The 19675-nt window shown below is 39.4% G+C and overlaps 1 protein-coding gene across 5 annotated transcripts in view; it reads left to right on the plus strand.

Moving 5' to 3' along the window:
- SSBP1 (single stranded DNA binding protein 1) overlaps positions 1–18565 on the plus strand; it is a 20535-nt gene extending 1970 nt beyond the window's left edge. For 3 of the 5 annotated variants that reach the window (XM_014586497.2, XM_006145059.2, XM_006145060.3), the window contains exons 2-7: positions 219–285; positions 5438–5498; positions 7189–7329; positions 8896–8983; positions 11252–11340; positions 14972–15123. In XM_014586497.2, coding sequence (XP_014441983.1) covers positions 262–285; positions 5438–5498; positions 7189–7329; positions 8896–8983; positions 11252–11340; positions 14972–15015 — 447 coding nt within the window. In that variant the 5' untranslated portion in view covers positions 219–261 and the 3' untranslated portion in view covers positions 15016–15123. Of the gene's footprint in view, positions 1–218; positions 286–5437; positions 5499–7188; positions 7330–8895; positions 8984–11251; positions 11341–14971; positions 15124–15446; positions 16376–18404 lie in introns of those variants that run through there. The other 2 variants (XM_006145058.3, XM_027770528.1) reach the window with 2 other exon arrangements.
- Positions 18566–19675: the final 1110 nt, after the last annotated feature.

Raw genomic sequence — 19675 nt, forward strand, 5'->3', positions numbered from 1 at the left:
TTAAGTTTTTTTTTTTTTTTTTTTTTTTTTTTTTTTTTTTTTTTTAATGGAGGAGGGGAGGGAAGGAACCTGGTCGAATGTCCAGGAATGTTGACATGTCGTGGACACCAAGTTGGAGTGCATAGAAATCATAAATGGAGCTAGTGATTTAGGACTAGTGAACTTGTGCTCTTGCTCCAAAGTGTAGTATTTAATTTATCTTTCTGTTTTTTCTTTAGGAAAGACCTAAAGATTAGATTGTAAGACAAGAAAATAGAAGCCATGTTTCGAAGACCTGTATTACAGGTAGTTACTTTTATGCATTAGTGCTCAGATGTATTATCAGCCATGGAGTCAAATTTCTTTAGGCTTTTGACCATGAGCAGAAGCCCTTTGGGCCTACCCATCCACCTCCGTAATGTGTATTCCTTTGATTTGAAGAGCTGGAATGGATTTTGCATGTGTAGATAATGTTCACTAAAACAGAATAAAAATTTTCAAATGTATTCACTAGTATAATAGGAATCGTGAATTTTTAAACTGTCTGTTACTTGCATTTAGATAGTAGCATTTTAGGGACAGAAAGCAAGAAATTGCCCCCCCCCGTGTAAGGCCACACTGCTGTCCCTTCTCCTACATTCTCTCAGGATTTTGGGCACGTGCACACATGCGCTTGGTGTGAGTTTTGAGCCACCGGGTCTAGGACTTGAACCATGGTCAACTACATCTGAGTCCAGTGACATAGCTCTCGACCACGTGGGAGTCCAGTGACTTAGCCATTGCCCTCTGCTGGTCCCTAGACCAGTAACATTTAAAGTCTTTAGTGATTTAAAGACTGTAGAATTATTATTCCATTATTTTTCTGTAAGGCATGTGGTTCCTTTCCTGATCATCTACCTCTTGTTAATATAATAAATGCTCCCCTTCCCAGATCTCCCCACACTGAGAATAGCAGCTCAGTTTCCACATCACTGCAAATTCAGTGTGTCCCAAATTCTTTCTCATTCTACTCAGTTGGTTCCTTTTCTGTCCATTTTAACTGGGCTAAACTATCCATTTTCCTCACTTAGACATTTTTGACACCCGGTCCCTGTACTTTTTTGTTTTGTTTTGTTTTAAAAACAAACAAACAAAAAACACCTTCTCATCTACTGCCCAGCCTCCTGTTAAGACAAATGAAGAATCAGTCCCTTTATGAAACTTATCATCTCCCTCTACTGTCAAATTGGAAATTGGATCTCCACTTAACCAATACAGACTTTTAACCTACTTTTTTATATGTTGAAATGTGAAACATGGAAAAGTTACTACTGTTTTAATATTCAATGTTATAGTATTAAGGGCCCTTTGAAACTAAATATAAAGGTTAAAAGTTTAATTTAAAAAATTATCCAAGTTTATGAATCCTTTCCCTATTTCTGCTTCTCTTCTGTGTGTCCGAAATGATACATACTGTTTTTTCTATAAAACTCATGAGCCAGCACTTAGTTTGAATCTGTAGTTGTAACATGTCTTTTTCAAATCCATGTTCTTCCCTAAAATTTAGTGATATCATTGTAGCCAACAGTACCCCAGGAATGGGTATTCATTTGATTGGCAGTCTTTGGCTTCTGTTAACAGTATTGCCACTTGAAAAATATTTCTCTGATAGAATGATTAGCTTTCCGAATCTAACAGTATGTACTTCTGTCTTTATCATAGCCTTGGAAGAGAATCAAAGGTTAGTGGGAAAAACAGCAACCTTGGTTAGTGTCAGATGGCCCTGGTTTCAAGTAGTGAGCCACTTATTTCCTGCAAGTTATTCAGATCTCTTTGAACTTCAGTTTCCTAGACTCTAAAAGAGAAATAATTTTGCATATAATTTTACATTGTTTTTTTCTTTTTATTATTATTCATACATTCAATTGCTATACATCATTTAGGTTGTAAAGAGACTTTACCCAGCATGGTATACACCTCTATCTAGACTTTACCCAGCATGGTATACACCTCAATCTAGCCCAGTTGACAATACTATACACATCTTCATCAACAGATAATAAACCGTATCTGGGTACCACAAGTGTCTTATCTATTTCCCCCCCCCCAAATTTGCTTTCCTATGCTCTTCTCCCACACTCTCTTTCCACTTTGTCTCTAGTGTCCATAAGAGTTTTTAATGCTTTTATAACCTCCAGTCTTTCAGTCTGTACCATAGAGTATGGACAGTCAGTATATGTTAAGTGGAGACATACAGTGTCTCTCTTTCATAGCTTGACTTGCGTCTCTCAGCAACAAGTCTTCCATATTGATCCAATTTCTATCAAATTCCAGGGCCTTGTTCTTTTATGGCTGAATAGTATTCTGCGGCCTTGTTTTTTTATGGCTGAATAGTATTCTGCAGAGTGTATGTGCCATACTTTTTCAATCCAGTCATCTGTTTGTGGACATTTGGGTTGGTTCCCTGTCTTAGCAGTTGTGAATAATGCTGCAGTGAATATAGTTGTGCATGCGCTTTTCTGACTAAGTCATTCTCCTGTCCTTTAGGTAGATACCTAGGAGTGGAATTGCTGGATTATATGGTAGTTCTATTTGAAGGTCTTTGAGGAACCTCTATATTGTTCTCCACAGTGGTTGGACCAATATATTCCCACCAACAGTGTAGGGATGTTCCCCTTTCACCATATCCCCTCCAGCACATGTTTTGCTTTTTTAATCATTGCCATTCTAACTGGTGTTAGGTGGTAACTCATTATGGTTTTGATCTGCATCTCCCTTACAATGAGGGATGTTGAGCATTTTTTCATACGGTTTTTGGCTGTTCTTATGTCTTCCTTAGAGAGTTGTTTATTCAGCTCATTTCCCCATCTTTTAATTGAGTTAATAATTTTCTTCTGGGTATGCCGCTTGACTTCCCTGTGTATTGTGGTTATCAGTCCCTTACCTGAGACACAGTTAACAAAAATTCTCTCCCATTCCAAGGGTTGTGATTCACGCTAATTACAGTGTTCTTTGCTGTGTGGAAACTTCAAATTTCAACTTAATCTGATGTAATCTCACCTGTCTATTTTGGGGATTATTGCTTGTGCTTTAGGGTCTTGCTTAAGAAGTCTTTGACTACCCCAATGTCTCCCAGAGTTTCCCAAGTGTTTTCCACCAGTAGCTTTATAGTTTGCGGTCTTAGGTTTAGATCTTTGATCCACTTTGAGTTGATTTTTGTTAACGGTGACTGATAGGATTTGGATTCATCTTTCTGTAGGTGGAAATCCAGTTTTTCCAGCACCATTTGCTAAAGAGGTTTTCCTTTTCTCACTGGATTGACTGGTACCCTTTGTCAAAGATGATTCAGCTGTATGTTTTAGGGTTTACTTTTTTAGTCTCTACTCTGTTCCATTGGTCCTGATGTTTGTTTTTGTGCCAATACCATGCTGTTTTGATTATCATAGCTTTGTAATATAATTTTACATTATTTATAGATTTAGGACTAGTTGAGAGCAAATAAAGAAATTAACTGGCCTTTAGTATTCATAATTGTTAGTAACGTAAGTGCTGCTATTATGTGGCAGAGACTAACTACCCTTTGCTGATGACTGATTTGGATAGTAGTATCTTTGTACTTAACTGCAGAACCACATGTGTTTATCTTAAACTGTTTTTCTTTCTTTTTTATTTTAAGAGAAATTTTTGGTATAATGTGTGTGTGCTTGCCGAAGAGACAGACAAGGAGAGAGAAATGACCCCCCTGGGGTGATTCTCTTCTCCATTCTCCTCTCTGGATTTTGGGCATGCCTGCACATGTCCTAGGGTGAGTTTCAAGCGACTAGGTCAGGACTCAAACCAGGGTTGGCCATGTGAGAGTCCAGTCACATAATCATTACTCCATCTGCTGGTCCCATGTTGTTGTTGTTTTTTGGTCTATTGAAAGCGTGCAATTTTCTATCACATATTTATAGAATGCAGTTAAGCACAGTATGGAGGGAAGTGGATCCCACATGCCCAGCCAAGGTTGGTTTCTGGTCCCATGGCTTGAAAACAAATTCAGCACATGTGCTTTCCCAGAATCCTAATAGGATAGAAAAATTGAAGAAAAAAGGCCTGGTGTGCCCAGGCCCATCACTGGGGGTGCTTTCTCTCTCTTTCTCTTGGGCAAATGGTTTTTGGCCAAAAGTTTAAAAAAGTATTGAACACCATATTGGGCTAAACTTCCTAGAGAAGAGGTTTAATACTTTCAGTAGCTTTTTAAAGTAGATATTACTTATTTTTGCTAATTTTAACATTTTAAAATTTATTTTTAAAGTTTATTGAGTTAGTCCATGAGACAGATACAGCATCCTCTACAGAGTCTTGATGTCACGGTCCACCCCCAGTGTCAGCTAGCTGTGTGTCGTGGTCCCACAGGTGCCAGGCTTACTAAGGGAGGTCTCTGGACACGAGCCGGCAATACTTCCTGTGGACCTGCCTCACAGAGTGTTGATTTCTACTGCTGTGCCGCCTGTTTTAAGTGAAACACTTCAGGCTAAACGCATTTGAGGTATCTCCTAATTCCTTTTGAATTCTGAAGGAGCATGCAGGGGAAAGCAATTTCATAGATTTATAGTTACATCCAGTGAGAGATGGAGTTTGAGATCTGCTATTGCTTTATTAGAAAGTCATTCTTATAATGAATGTAAGAAATGTATTTCATTGGAATTTATTATTTTTTGTATGTGCATTCTATTTTTATTTAAATTTATTTATTTGCATTCATTGGAATTTAACTTAATTTCTTATTCTCTGTTCTTTATGGATGAGAATTAGGCATAAGTAGTTGTATTTATTTCACACACTCTAACCCTTTCTTTTTACATAATTAATGAATCTATGTAGTAATATGTTAAGTATTAACTATAAAGCATTGATCTTTTTCTCTTCTCCTTGGGTTTAATGATAGATTAAATCTGTACTTTAGATAAATCTAAATTTCTCAATTTCTAAAGTCTACTGTAACCAAAATATGATAATATGTGAGTTGTCAAAAAAAAGTCCATTTATTCTATTGAAACAGTATTTTTTGCATCCTTCTGTGTCTCCCGACAAAAGCCAAATTTTTTTATAACTGGCGGTGACTTGTAGATACAGGTTAGATTTATAATCAGAGTCATACTTTATTGTGAAAGTGGTGCTGTTTTGAATTTACCTTTTGTGTGCAGTCACAGAAGTGCCGTCAGGAGAGTTGCCACTAAAGAAACAGGAGAAGACTATCAGTGAAATCTCGGCCTGTCCCCTCATACCTTCTCTGTACCCACGGGCTCCTGCAGTAAGCTGCTCTTAAAGTGTGTGCTTGGTCCTTTGGTACTGTGTCTTGAGAGAACATGTGACAAAGTCTCTTTCCTGGAACTTGAACCACTGACTAAATGGTGAACAGATAGAAGCAGGTCTTCTGTTATCATTTGCCTTCCCTAAAAAATTAAAAGCATGTTACTCATTTGTTTCTTTTTAGGTACTTCGTCAGTTTGTAAGACATGAATCTGAAATAGCTAGCAGTTTGATTCTTGAAAGATGTAAGTAGCTGATTTCAAAGTCTAACTGTTACGTATAATGACGTGCTCAAATCCTCTAATGTGGCGTGGAGGTGGTGCACTGGCTGGGTTAACCCTGGTGACCGTTATGCCTTTGGTTTGTGTTTGCTCCTCAGATCTCAGCCTGTTCTCAGGTTGTGGGGAACTAGCAGGAACTGGGCCCTTACACTCCTTGTGACAGACAATTACCCACCCTGTTGTCACTGTCCTGCCATGAGGATTTCCTTGGGTCTTAACTCAGTTATCTGCATCTTCTGAGATTATGTTAGTTTAGGATTATGAAGGATATTGTATCATAGTAATAATTCCCTTTTATTTATAAAGATTTTCAGAACTCAGATTTGTTCTTCTAGCTATACAGACAGTTAAAAGATATCTTAAAGAGGAATTTAATAATAAGGTCTGCTTTGTTGGGCTTCTTTCTTTTTAAAAAATTTTTTTCTTTTTAAAATTTATTATTATTTCAGTTTGCTATAGGGCATGTGCACTCACCAGAGCGAGAGTGAGCGAGTGAGCGAGCGAGAGAAAGAGGGAAATAAAGTGAGAAAGGAGACTGTCAGGTCCAGGACTCAAGCTGCAGTTGACTCTGTGGGAGTCCAGCGCCTTAACCGCCATGCCACCTGCTGGCCCATGGGGCTTTTTTCTCTGCGACCTTTTTCTCTTTTGTTGCCAGCCTTTTTTTCTCCTCCGAACCTCCCTTTAGTCAAGCTCTCTTTTTTTTTTTTAAATTTTTATTTAACTTTATTTAATTATTTATTTATTTTTAATTTGACCAGAGAGGAACAGAGCAAGGTGAAGAGGGGGGGGAAGGTGAGAAAGCAAGCCACCACATCTGGAACTTGAACTGCAGTTGGCTAAGTGGGAGTCCAGAGCCCTTAACCACCACACCACCTGCCGGCCCCTTTATTCACTCCTTTAACTCCTTTTTTTTTTCTCCTGATCTTTTAGAAATTGACTTTTGCTTATTAGAGATTAAGTTGAAGTAGTACTTGAAACTTTTCCTAGTCTCAACATTTCTCTCAATCTTGAATGTGGATTTCTTTATTAATCAGCTCAGGCTACTGTAGCAGAAGTATCATGGACTGGCGGCTTAAACAGCAGACAGTTATCATAGTTCTGGAGGCTAGAAGTCCGAGATCAGGTGGTAACATGGTTGGATTCTTGGTTTCACAATCAGTGGCATACTCTATTGTGAAAGTGGTGCTGTTTTGAATTTACCTTTTGTGTGCAGTCACAGAAGTGCCGTCAGGAGGGTTGCCACTAAAGAAACAGGAGAGGACTGTCAGTGAAATCTCGGCCTGTTCCCTCATACCTTCTCTGTACACACGGGCTCCTGCAGTAAGCTGCTCTTGAAGTGTGTGCTTGGTCCTTTGGTTAAGGCCCTCTTCCTGGCTTGTAAATGATCACACTGCTTGTATACATGGCAGAGAGAGAAAGAAAACTCTGCTTTCTTCCTCTTACAAAAGCTCTAATCCCATCATAGGGTCCCACCCTCATGACTTCATCTTAACGTATTGCCTCCCAAAGGCCTACCTCCAAATACCATCACGTTGGGGGTTAGGGCTTCAAGAGATGGAGTATTGCCTCAAGGACACAAACATTCAGTCCACAGTAGATTTTCACTGTCTATTCTTTTTTTTTTTTTTTTTTTGTCTCCGTGTTGTATTTCCAGCTCTGAATCGTGTGCAGTTACTTGGGCGAGTGGGTCAGGACCCTGTCATGAGACAGGTGGAAGGAAAAAATCCAGTCACAATATTTTCTTTGGCAACAAATGAGATGTGGAGATCAGGGGAAAATGAAGTGTACCAAATGGGTGAGTATAAAAGACTAGAGTCTAAATTTTTTCAGCAATAAAGAGACATTATTTATTGCCAGTTATGTATTATAATTAGATATGCTACCCCCCCCCCCCCCGAGGTTTTTGCCTTTGAATGCATGCACTTGTTGGAGAGAGAGAGGCAGAGGCAGTGAGAGGGAAAGTGAGAAATCACTCTCTGGAGGGGATGGCCATGCTGCAGTCTCTTCTCCTCCATTCTCCATCTGGGTTCTTGGGCATGCATGCACATGTGTCCTGTGTGACTTTTAAGCTGCCATATCTGGGACCCAAACCGTAGGCCAGGTGAGAGTCCAGCAACGTTACTGCTCCTCCGTCTGCTGGCCCCTAGCTAGGCTACTTTTAATCCTGTCCTGTTTTCTTAGAAATTGTGATGTTGATGGGACGACCTGGTAGTGTAAGGGTTACGTCACTGGACTCCCACATGGCCAACCATGATTCAAGTCTGGACCTGGCAGCTTGAAATTCAGGCTGGCATGTGTGTGTGTACAGAGAGGAGAATGGAGGAAAAGGGATTGTGGCATGGTTATCTCACCAGGGGGTGAATTTTTGCTTTTTGTCTCTGTCTCTCTGTCCAGCGCATGTGCCCTATAGTAAAAAAAACTCTCTTAAAAGACAAAGAGGGGCCAGCACATGGCGTGATGATTACATCACTGGATTCCCACATGGCTGACTGTGGTTCGAGTCTCGGACCCGACAGCTTAAAAAACTTGGGCCAGGATACGTCGCTGGACTCCCATGTAGTTGACCGTGGTTCGCGTCCTGGACCCGGTGGCTTAAAACTCAGGCTGGGTGCGCGTGTGTGTGCGTGTGTGCCCAAGATCCCGAGAGGAGAATGGAGGAGAGAAGAGTGTGTGGTGTGGCTCTCCCCCCTGGGGATGATTTCTCACTTTCTGTCTCTCTCTCTGTCTTTCTGGCAAGCGCATGTGCCCTATTGCAAACCCCCCCCCCAAAAAAAAATATATATATATACACACTCAGGCCATGTGTGTGTGTACATGCCCAAAATCCCAACAGGAGAATAAAAGAGAAGGGATTGTGGTATGACCATCCTCCCTGGGGGGTGATTTCTTACTTTCGTTCTCTCCTGTGGTATGACCATCCTCCCTAGGGGGTGATTCTTACTTTCGTTCTCTCTCTCTTTCTCTCTCTCGTCTCTCCCTCTCTATCTCTCCAACACAAGCCCTATAGCAAAAAATCTCTTTAAAAAAAGTCACAATTTCTATTTTCTATAGGGCACTCGCGCTCGTTGGAAGGACAGAAAGACAGAAAGTGAGAAATCACTCCCCCTAGGGAGATGGCCATGCCGCAGTCCCTTCTCCTCCATTCTCCTCTCTGGATTTTAAGTATGCATGCACATGTGCCTGGTATGAGTTTTAAGCCACCAGGTCTGGGACTCAAACCATAGTTGACCACGTGGGAGTCCAGCGACATAACCGTTATTCCATTGGCTGGTACCATGACTTTGGTTTTGATGGGTATGTTGTCTGTTTACATTTGTTTTGTCTGCTGGCATTTATAACTGTGTTCCATGTTCTCATGTAGGTGATGTCAGTCAAAAGACAACGTGGCACAGGATATCAGTATTCCGGCCAGGTCTCAGAGATGTGGCATATCAGTATGTGAAAAAGGGGTAAGTTGAAGAAGGAAGGTTCTTATAGAGAACATGAATGGTTTAAAAAACTGATACACAGATATTCTCATGTAAGGAACATGTAACTCCTTTATCACTGAGTACTACTAAGTACATTAACTTAAAAGGTACTTATTAAATCCTAATAATATATACAAGTTATGTTGCTGTGTGTGTGACTAATTTAAAGGTGTATAAAGCCTTCTAAGAATTTGTAATTTAGCACAAACAAAGTGTGTACATACGTAGAAACAGATGGGGCAGGAGAGAGGCAGAGTGTACCCAGTGCCGCGTGAGCAAGTGCAACACCGGCTTGTAGGAGCTCCACAGCCAGGGTCCTGAGGGTGTTGCCTTGCCTCTTGGCATCCATGGAATGTCCTCAGCAGAGGATCTGGAATGTCTGAAGCCTGACATAGTAAGTTATTATGGTAATATCCACAGCAGATATTTTATATTTAATAATTTTCTGTGACTTAGTTCCTTTTTGGAAAGCTTAGGTTGGTTATGAAAGTGTCTTTTCAGACACACAAAAGGACAAACATATGTTTGTAACAGCAGTTGTATTAATTGTAAATAGGTTCAGAAATGTGTTGTGGGGCCAGCAGGTGGTGTAGTGGTTTAAGGTGCTGGACTCCCACATGGCCAATTGCAGTTTGAGACCCGGACCCAGTGTCTTGAAACTCATGCCAGCTGCATGTGCTTGCATGCCCAAGATCCAGAGAGGAGAAGGGATTGTGGTGTGGCTATCTCCCCGGGAGGTGATTTCTCACTCTCTCTCTCTCTGTCTCTCTCTGTCTTGGGTGAGCGCATGTGCCCTATAGTAAAAATCTCTTAAGAAAAAAAAAAAAGAAATGTGCTTGTAAGAAGCAGCAAAGCATATTTCATAAAAAAAGAACTTCAGCAGTGGCTAACATTTCCAATTCTTTTCTGCAGATTACTGCATTATCTTTCTAATGTATATATGCGTGAGTATGTGCTATGTACATACAAGCACGTGTAGAATGTTGTAAGGGAAGTATCTAAATGCAGTTCCACCTACTGATGAATTGGTGTCTTTGTGTGTGTGTGTCTTTGTGTATTTGACACCTGATCATTTCACTAGTTTTGTTTTCTTTCTTTAGTACTTTCCTGTGGTAGTTAAATACGAAAACTGGGGCTGCCAGCTGTAACTTCTGCCTTTTAAAATATTTAGTTCAGCCTTCAAGACACAAGAATGAACTGAGTGATATATAACCTAAAAGCTTCTATTTTGACTTTGACTTATTTGTTTTTTTATGCCAGAGGGCATATGCACGTGCACAGAAAGAAAAAGTTTCCCTTCTCCCAGTGGGCCGGTATACTGCGGTGCTTTTTCCTTCACTTCTCTATTTTGTCAGGATCCTCAGTATGCATGGTGGGTTTTTTTTTTTCTTTGTTTTTTTTTGTTTCGTTTTTATGTTAGAGGGTGCATGCACATGAGAGAGAGAACTCCTCAGTGAGGCCTTGCCATGTTGCCATCCTTTTTACTTCAGTTCTCTATCCTGTCATAATTCTGGGCATATTCATACATGTCCTGTGAGTTTTTCAAGCTTCTGGGTCTGGGACTCAATCCTGGCAAGTCATATGGGATCCAGCTTCTTCTGCACAACGCCTAACTGTTGTGCTTTGTAGCCAGCGCTTTTTTAAGCTGAAGGGGGCCAAGACTTGAGCCCTGGAACTGGCTTCTTCTTGTATTGTCTAACTCCTTTACTGACCCATTTTAATAATCTAAGTCCCTGGAGAATGAGGTCATGAACCTTACTGTAGAAAGGAGTTGAGAAATAAGTGAAAACGAACAAATCTGTGAGGGAGTCCAGGTTTGAAGGTCAAGGAGAATGACACATTGGAATTCATTCCTAGAGATATAAAGCATGCCACTGAGTACCCTTCTAGCTTCTTGGTCTTAGGTTGCTTTTTTTGTCATTGGCATTTTCGGCCTATGATCTTTAACAGGTTTTTAGTCTATGTATATAACTTTTGTAAGATTAGCTGAAGGGTGAAAACATTGTCGTCTTCTCTTAAATGTGTCAGGTAGTTTGTACATCTCTCCAAGATTCTTAATTCTGAACTTTGCCATAGGGTGGGCACCACCACGCCCTTAATTCTGAACTTTGAAGAATGGTAGCAAAGGTGAGCATTATGTGTGATTATAGATTTCATGCTCAGGGTATACTCATTTCCACCCTGACTGACTGGCTTATAAAGAACATTAGAATTGTCAGGCTAAAAGCTACATTTTCTTTGTATCAGGTCTCGAATTTATGTGGAAGGCAAAGTAGACTATGGCGAATACACAGATAAAAATAATGTGAGACGGCAGGCAACAACAATCATAGCTGGTAAGAAGCTCCTGGCAATAGCCGTCCTCTACTTTTTCCCTTTCTTCCTTTGAAGGCGTGGCTGTGTTGTAAGTGCCTTGAACTGGGGCTGTAAGTGTTGGTGCTAATGAGATTATAAAGCATCTTACCAGAATAATTCTGTGACTGGTTTTACCACCAGCTAGGCTTCCATATTTATCTACTTCTTTAAAAAATGATCTCTGTACCCACAGTTTTACTTTACAAGTAGTTTTTTTAATAGAGTATAAAATTAGATTGTCTATGCCAGTACTTACTGTTGAGAATTAGAAAAACTTAATATACTGTCTTATTGAAGTACATGGGCTAACATGTTAAGATGATTACAGTAATGTAAATGGTATTAACATTTGTACAGATCAATTTAGATCCTTTGGGTACTTCATAGGCTGAAATTTGTATTTGAAATTTATCATAAAGTTTTATTCTTCTCTTCATGCAAAATATAAAACAACATAGACAGTTAAAGTTTAAAGATAACTAAGAAGATATCCCCTGAAGCAGAATTTTCGAACTTTAAAAAATTCTGTAAGAATTTTGAAAACAGTATACCCTTTTTGAACATCCTGAAGTTGACATTATTTTTTTCAGTATGAGAATATTTTGTTACTCTTAAATGTATTAATGGAGTATGAATACTATAGCATTTCAATACTTACCATCTCATTAAAAAATATACAAAGAAGGTCTTAGACATTTGGAAATTTGATATTCATTTTTCTTTGAGTGTATTTTACTGTTTCTATTTCTCCTCAGAAGTGTATCTTAATATAGCATGTTATATAGTTAAGACTCTTATATTCATCTTACTGTATGAATGTATCAAAAATATATACATAGGGACCATCAGTTGGCGTAATGACTATATCGTTGGACTCCCATGTAGTCGACCATGGTTCGAGTCTCAGACCCAGTGGCTTAAATTTACGCCAGGTGTGTGTGCATGCATGCCCAAGATCCTGAGATTTTGGCATCACAGGAGAAAATCATGCCCCTGGGGGTGTGATTCTCACTTTCTGCCTCTCTGTCTCTCTCTGTCTCTCTGGTGAGTGCACGCTCCCTATAACAAACCCCCCTCCAAAAAAATATATATATGTATACACACACACACACACACACACACACACATAAAAGAAAATAAAAATTTTTTAAACTTCTCTGACAGTAAAGGTCTAAATATTTCTGCTTGATTTGTTTGTCATATTTTTTTCTAGTACTAATTGACCAAAACAATTTCAGTGTGCACATACAAAAACTAAAATATTACTGGAAATATATTTTTTAATGAGAAAATTATTTTTCCATTTTTTGGCTAAATTGTTAAAATTAGACATTTTCAAACCTCAGTTTTGTTATTTTGTTCATTTTTATAGACACCAAGAAACCTTCTTATAAATGAGTAGCTGGGAAAGAAAGAAATTTTATTATAGTAGTGTTTAAGTGTTTACCACCTTCTGAGATTTGCCAAAGATTGATAATGTCATTGTTTTAGTCTTTTTTTTTTCTGCTGCTATGACAGAATATCACAGACTAAATAGTTCTTAAAGAATACAGATTTATTCAGCTCATGATTATTCAGCTCATGATTCTAGAGGTCCAGGGTTATGGGGCTACAGCTGGTGAGAGTCTTCTTGTTGGCTGGACTCTCTGTAGAGTCTTGAGGTGACTCCTCACATTGCCTGGGAAGAGGGCAAGAATGTCAGATCTGGTCTTTCTTCTTACAAAGCTACCAGTTTTCAGTGCTGAGTACCTTACCCTGCTGATCTGTAATTTTAATTACTTCCAAAGGCCTACCTTTTAATACTGTAGTTAGATTACATGACAATAGCAATCAAATTTCAACATATAAATTTTAGTGGGGACACATTCAAACCACAGCAGTCATTTAAAAATTATTTTTTTGTAATGAAAATGTCTAGTATATGTAACTGTAGAGAGAATTGTAAAATGAACCCCTGTCATTTTGCTTCATCAGTTATTAACTGAGGGCTAATATTATTTCCTTTATACTGAGTCACTTTTTCACCACCTGTATTATTTTGAAGCAAATCCCAGACATTATGTCATTTCATTCATAAATTTTAGCAGGTACCTCTGAAAGGTAAGGGTTCTTTTTAAAAATGTAACTACTATGGTTTTATTACACCTCATATTATGAAACCATGGTTAAGTTTTTTTTATATTGGTGTTCAGATTTTCTTTATTACTTCATAAATGAGTGTATACATTTTAATGCATTTAAAAATATATCTTACTGTCTCTTTTTAGGACTAAATTTTTAATTTATCTTTCTCCTTTCTGTCTCTCTAGAATTCATGTAAATTCATGTAAATTCATGTCTGTACCATATTGGTAAATTATAATTTGTTATAAATAATAATCATATAGTTTCTTATTGGTAAGTTTCTTTGAAAGTATATTGACTTTGAAAACCAATGTGAGTATTTTCCTACCTGAGTGTATGGGCAGTCTTTGGGCTGTCTAGATTGTTGGCATGCTGCAGACCAAACCAAATAGAACCATTTGAGATTGCTATTTTGTTTTCTTGTTATTGTTTTTCATGAGTAATGTCAGTTAACTATAGGTTTATGACTGGTGGTTAAACTGAATAGATCTTTAATGACATTTATATTGAATAAGAGAGTTCAATTTGGGCAGTCTGTTTTATAAAACATATTTTTTTTCTTCTAGGGGTTATGTATGAGACTAAAATAACCACCAGGGGATGGCACTCTTGGCTTTTCACACTTGATGTCAGTTCTAATGCTCATCTAAATTGCCATCCTGTACCGAAGTACTTTTTTTGGGGGGATAACTGTAGTCATGAAGTCATGAACAAATATTCAATTGTTACATGATAACCTCTTTGGACAATTTTATAGTTAGAAAACTAGATTAACCTCTTTGGACAATTTTATAGTTAGAAAACAAAACTTTTTGGAGTTACTTTTCCCCCTTTGCATATCCTAAGCTAACTCCCTCTGACACAGCATTTTAATAGCAGCATCTGTTGTTTTTGCATAAAAATGCTCGTCTTGTAATATTAATGAGTAAAAAATTTCCCCTAAAATGGGTCTATAAAAGTCATCCTGTTTCATTGTTTAAAAATAAACAATTTCTAACTAACAGTTTAGTTTCTCTCTAAATTAGGTTTTCAAATTAAAATTATAAACAAATCTGGCATTGCTGACAGGGCCATATGTGGCTCCCTGCCCTTTCCTCATGCCTCCAGTCTGTGGAATGAGGTGCCTTCCTCCCCGTCTGTGTGGGGATGCTGACTGGCCCCGTAGCGTCTGTCTGAGCTTCTCAAGCATCGAGATTTGTGATCAGTTCTTTGCAGGAAATTACTGCAAAAGAAGACTTTATATCAACTGTCTTCAGGGAATACAAGAAATACTCCACCTATTCTAACAAGATTTGAATTGGTGGTCAAACAGAAAAGCCCAACTTGAGTTGTATTTGTGCCTGCTGTTTGTATCTCTCATAAACACAGCAAATGCTACTTGATGTGTTGAAAGTTTGTAATAGCACTGAAGTCCCTTTTAGAGGGGAGTTATTAAATAAGATGAAAAAGATTTTTCAAAGTAATATTTATACTTTGGCTTTTTTACAGATAACATTATATTTCTGAGTGACCAGACCAAAGAGAAGGTGTAGAATGGATGATTCTCCTTTGGCCGTTGCTTGGTACAGTCTCATTTCCAAATCATGTATAGTCTTTATAATTTCCGAGGAAAAGAATTAAAGTACTCTTTTTATATAAGATGAGTGATAATATTTTTCCTGATTGTTACTCCCCCTCTCCCTTTTTGTGGCATAAACCTTGGTAGCTCTATTAGGAAATTTTCTAGGAGTTTATTTTTCTAGGGGTGGTTTCTGTGGACAAGTATACAAAATAGAGAACTTCTAGGTTCATCTGTCTGTGTTATGGCAAAGGGATAGGTGTCCTTTGGGAGAGCCCTGTGATTTTTGTGCATACTTCTCTTAAATTATTGATACAGCCATTCAGTATTTACTGAATGTTACTATACATAAGGCATTTATACCGTGGTTTTGAATACTGATTTTCGGTTTTGTTTGTTCTGTAGACTTGAAGGCAAGGACTGACACTTCTCTGTGTACCTGTACCTTAACCAGTGCTTGGCACAGAATAGCCACTCAATAAATGCTGACAGAGGAATGATCCCAATGGGATTTGAAGCTTTAACCCAAATAGGAGGGGGATTTGAAACAGTGGTTAGAGTCTAACCTAAAGGTCTTCAGCATTAACCTTCCTTCTTCACATCTTTCGTTTTTGGATGGTTTGATGAGTAGTGTTTGTGAACCATAGTTTACCGATAGTGAAGACCTAAAATACAACTAGAGTTAAAGAGGTGATGACACTGAAGCTCTAGTTTCGTTATTTTCTATGTTTCTGAGCCCTCTGTTCTTTTACTTTCTTACCCAGAACTGTATGTGGAGTCGGGGTGCAGAGATCATCCTCTTAACAACCCTTGACATTGCCTTCCTAGGTTCAGTCCTCAGGAACTGCATTTGCTCTCTTGGTGCACATACACACACTCATGTACTCACAATTACTTTTAGTATAAAGTTCAGGAAGTTACAGAGTGTAACAATTTGCCAATGAAAATTACATAAATTCTGTTTTTCAGTGCATCTTTTGCTTTTAAAAGTTTGCATCGGTCCTCCCCAGGTTTGCCGGCCAGTTTGCTGCACCTTTCCAGAGCAGCTGCTGCTGAGCAGTTTTGTTCAGATTGTAGAAGTCTCTTTTTCTATTTAGGCCACTTTGTTTGCAGCTTAGCCTCTGGCTGGCTTGTGTAGTTCCCCACTATCCCTCTACCTGAGAGTATGGTGCTGAATGTAGCTTAGGTTGTGTTGATCTTTAACAAGTTGAGCATTTACATGCTATATTATGGGGCCTGATCTTTTGTTTTACTGAATTTCCTACACACTTGAGCAGTTTTTTTCCTCCCTGTGGGGCACATGGGCTTGCTAGAAACAGAGAAAGAGGGAAAGTGAGACAGCGCTCACCCTCCCTCCCGAGGAGGGGAATGGCCATGCCACAGAGCCCTTCTCCATTCTCTTCTCTGGATTTTGGGCAGGCATGTTTCTCCAGCCACCAGATTTGGAACTTGAACTACACAGTTGTCTATGTTGGATCTAGCTGTCTTAACCACAGCACCACCTGCTGGCCTGATCAGCTTTTTTGTACTTAAGGGTGCAGTTTGCTTGAGGAAAGATGGGATTCCTTGGCTTTATCCTCTCTTTGCCTAGGCGCAGTAGAAGATTAATCACTGTCTTCACCTAGCAGTCATCTTTTTTCTGCAACTAGACTTTTTTTTCAGCATGTTAACTCTGCTAGGTTCACACATTAAAGCTGTCTGCTGATGTAGTCGTCATTCCTTTATGCCACATTCCCTAGGCTAAATTGTGAAGTACTTTATATTTTTCTTTTGAGCAGCTCTTTATGTTTTCTCTGAGCAAAGCATCTTTTATGATTCTTTTTGAACATTGTGAGAAGTTATGCAGACTGAGATTCCTATTCAAACAGGGAGATAAATCTGTGCTTTGGGAAAAAAACATGGTGAGTGAAAGAGCTTAATTACCATCCTACAGCAGTTTCTGAGTCTAGGACACAGAGGCAGAAGATTATCCTGCAGGATTGCTAAGAGCTGAGGGGCTCCAAACTCTCACTGGAGGTTGCCTCACATTTTTACCTATCCTGAGGGGCCATGAGGCGGAGTCCTCCGCACACATATGGTCTTGGCAGACCCAGCGACCCCAAGCAGTTAGACTTACTGGGGCATAAACCGCCCTTCCCACCTTGGAAGGCCTGTCTCTGAGAACCTTTCTGCTGCACCCAGACTGCTCTAGGCACAGAGAGACCTGTGGAGTTGGTTATCAGTAAGAGACTGCAGGAGTCTGGTAGTCCTGTAGTAGACTCTGCTCTTCCCTTTCTGATGTGGTGGTGTCAGGGAAGAAACGTGCGGAAGACTGCCCTGTGACTTCGATTTGGAGATTCCACTTTGAACAGAGACATGAGTGTGGTGCATATACGAGTACGAGGAAAAGCAGCATGTGTGGTGGTATCCCATTTTGGAAAAGGAAGTTATTATAAGTACATGCTCAGAAAAGTCCAGAGGGAGAAACACCAAAATGTGACTGTCTCTTGACAGAGGTATTGTTTGTGGTTTTCCTTATTTCTTTATACATTTGTGTATTCAAATTTATTTTAAGCAATTGAGTATGTGCTTATTTTATAAAATAAGTCATTTTGGGGGAGGAGAAAAGTTTCCATTATTTCTGAGCCAGACTTATTCTACTCATTTACCTATGCTGTACTAAATTTAAAAATTCAGCATGTGGGGACCAACAGATGGCATAATGGCTATGTTGTTGTACTCCCACATAGTTAATTGTGGTTCAAGTCCTGGACCTGGTGCCTCAAACTCACACCAGGCTTGTGTGCGTGTGTGCCAAAAATCCTGAGAGGAGACTAGAGGAGAAGGGATTGTGGTGTGGCCATCCTTCCCTGGGGTGTGATTTCTCACTTCCTGTCTCTCTGTCTCTCCGGCAGGTACATACACCCTATAGCAAAAATCTCTCTTAAGAAAAAATTCAGTGTGTGAATGAGAAAATCTTTCATGTATTTTTTCCCGGCCATCTTAATTTTAACATCGGATGCTTCTGTACTTCATTGACCTCTTAATGTGTACATAACATAGGACAGCTGGCTTTAAAGACCAGCATTTACACGTTCCACTATTTGTTGTCAGTACATCTCTCTCGAGTTACCCATCTTTCAAAAATCACTGAACAGACATTCAAAACCACCTAAGACATGTTTCTGTGGCTGTTTGGGAAATAGGAGTATATATTTTGGGAAGATTACATGTCATCGACAGCTGGATTATACCCTAGCCTTTGCAGCTCAGCTAGGAGAAATTCATGGTAGTTTCCAAAAGAGAACATAGCGATCCTTGAAGGCAGGGTTCCAATTAGGATTTTGCCCTTCTCCAGCTTAACCTAGCATAGCACTGTTACAGGACTTGTTGTTCGGCTGGATTGGATTGTGAAACATACAGTCGTCATGATGGAAGATAGAAGAAGCCAGGATCTGCGACCACCATGGAGCAACCATACCAGTGCTAGACCATCATTTCCGGACTTCTTTGGGAGACACAAATAAACTACTTTGTTTAAGCTACTGGTTTGTGTTTTGCAGTTAAAGCTAATGCTTGTTAATTCACACATTCTCGCCTTTATCTCCAAATATATGATCAACTCTACTCTGACCTTTCTCTTAATGACCTTCCACTGCAAATGGAAGTAAAATCTTACCTCTGTTCCTGTAGTCCTTCAGGTTTTTAACTTACATCTCATAAATTTGGGGAAGAGACTGGGATATGAAAAGTACACAAAAACGTTAGCAATTAACCTTAAAAAGAATGAACATAAGCATATTTGTTGCATGAAGTGAATGCTGTTTAATTTTAATTTTGTTTATAGTCCCTATTGAGGACCCTTTATTAATAGCTCCTACTCCTGCCGTTGCATAAAAGAGCACTTAGGTTAAGCACTGAAGTTTTACACTTCCCCTGGCAGTATAGCAGACTAGGTAACCTGGGGTGGTGAGGCTTCCACCGCAAAGTAACGATCCTAAGTGCAATACAGATTTTATTACATCATTAGGTGTAGTGGTGTGCTCAGGCTGCTGTAACAGTATCATAGACCGATAGCTTAAACTACAGGCATTAATTTCTCATGGTTCTGGGGAGTGGAAGTCCGTAATCAATGAGCCACTGTGGTCAGTTTCTGGTGAGGTTTCTCTACTGGCTTGTAGATGGCCACTGTATCATTTTGTGCTCACATGACTTCTGTGTGACTGCATGTAGCAGGATCCCTCCCTCGTGACCTTATTTTACTTTACCTCCTCAGGGTCCCTATTTCCAAATATAGTCGTACTGGGGGTAGGCCTTCACTGTAAGAATTTGGGAGAAAAGAGTACAATTTAGTTCATGGCATTGGACTTACAGGAAAGAGAAGTTTCTTAAATGACAATTTAAAAATAAATGGGACCAGCAGTTAGTGTAATGGCTATGTCGCTGGGCTCCCATGTAGTTGACCGTGGTTCAAGTCCCGGACCAGGTGGCTTAAATTCACACCGGGTGTGTGTGTGTGTGCGTGCCCAGGATCCCGAGAGGAGACTGAAGGAGAAGGCATTGCTGCGTGGCTATCCCCCCTGGGGGGGGTGATTTCTTGCTTTCTGTCTGTCTGTCTGTCTCTGTCTGGCGAGTGCACACGCCCTATAGCAAAA

This window comes from Tupaia chinensis, unplaced genomic scaffold, assembly GCF_000334495.1.
Source record: "Tupaia chinensis unplaced genomic scaffold, TupChi_1.0 Scaffold000140_1, whole genome shotgun sequence".
NCBI lineage: Eukaryota > Metazoa > Chordata > Mammalia > Scandentia > Tupaiidae > Tupaia > Tupaia belangeri.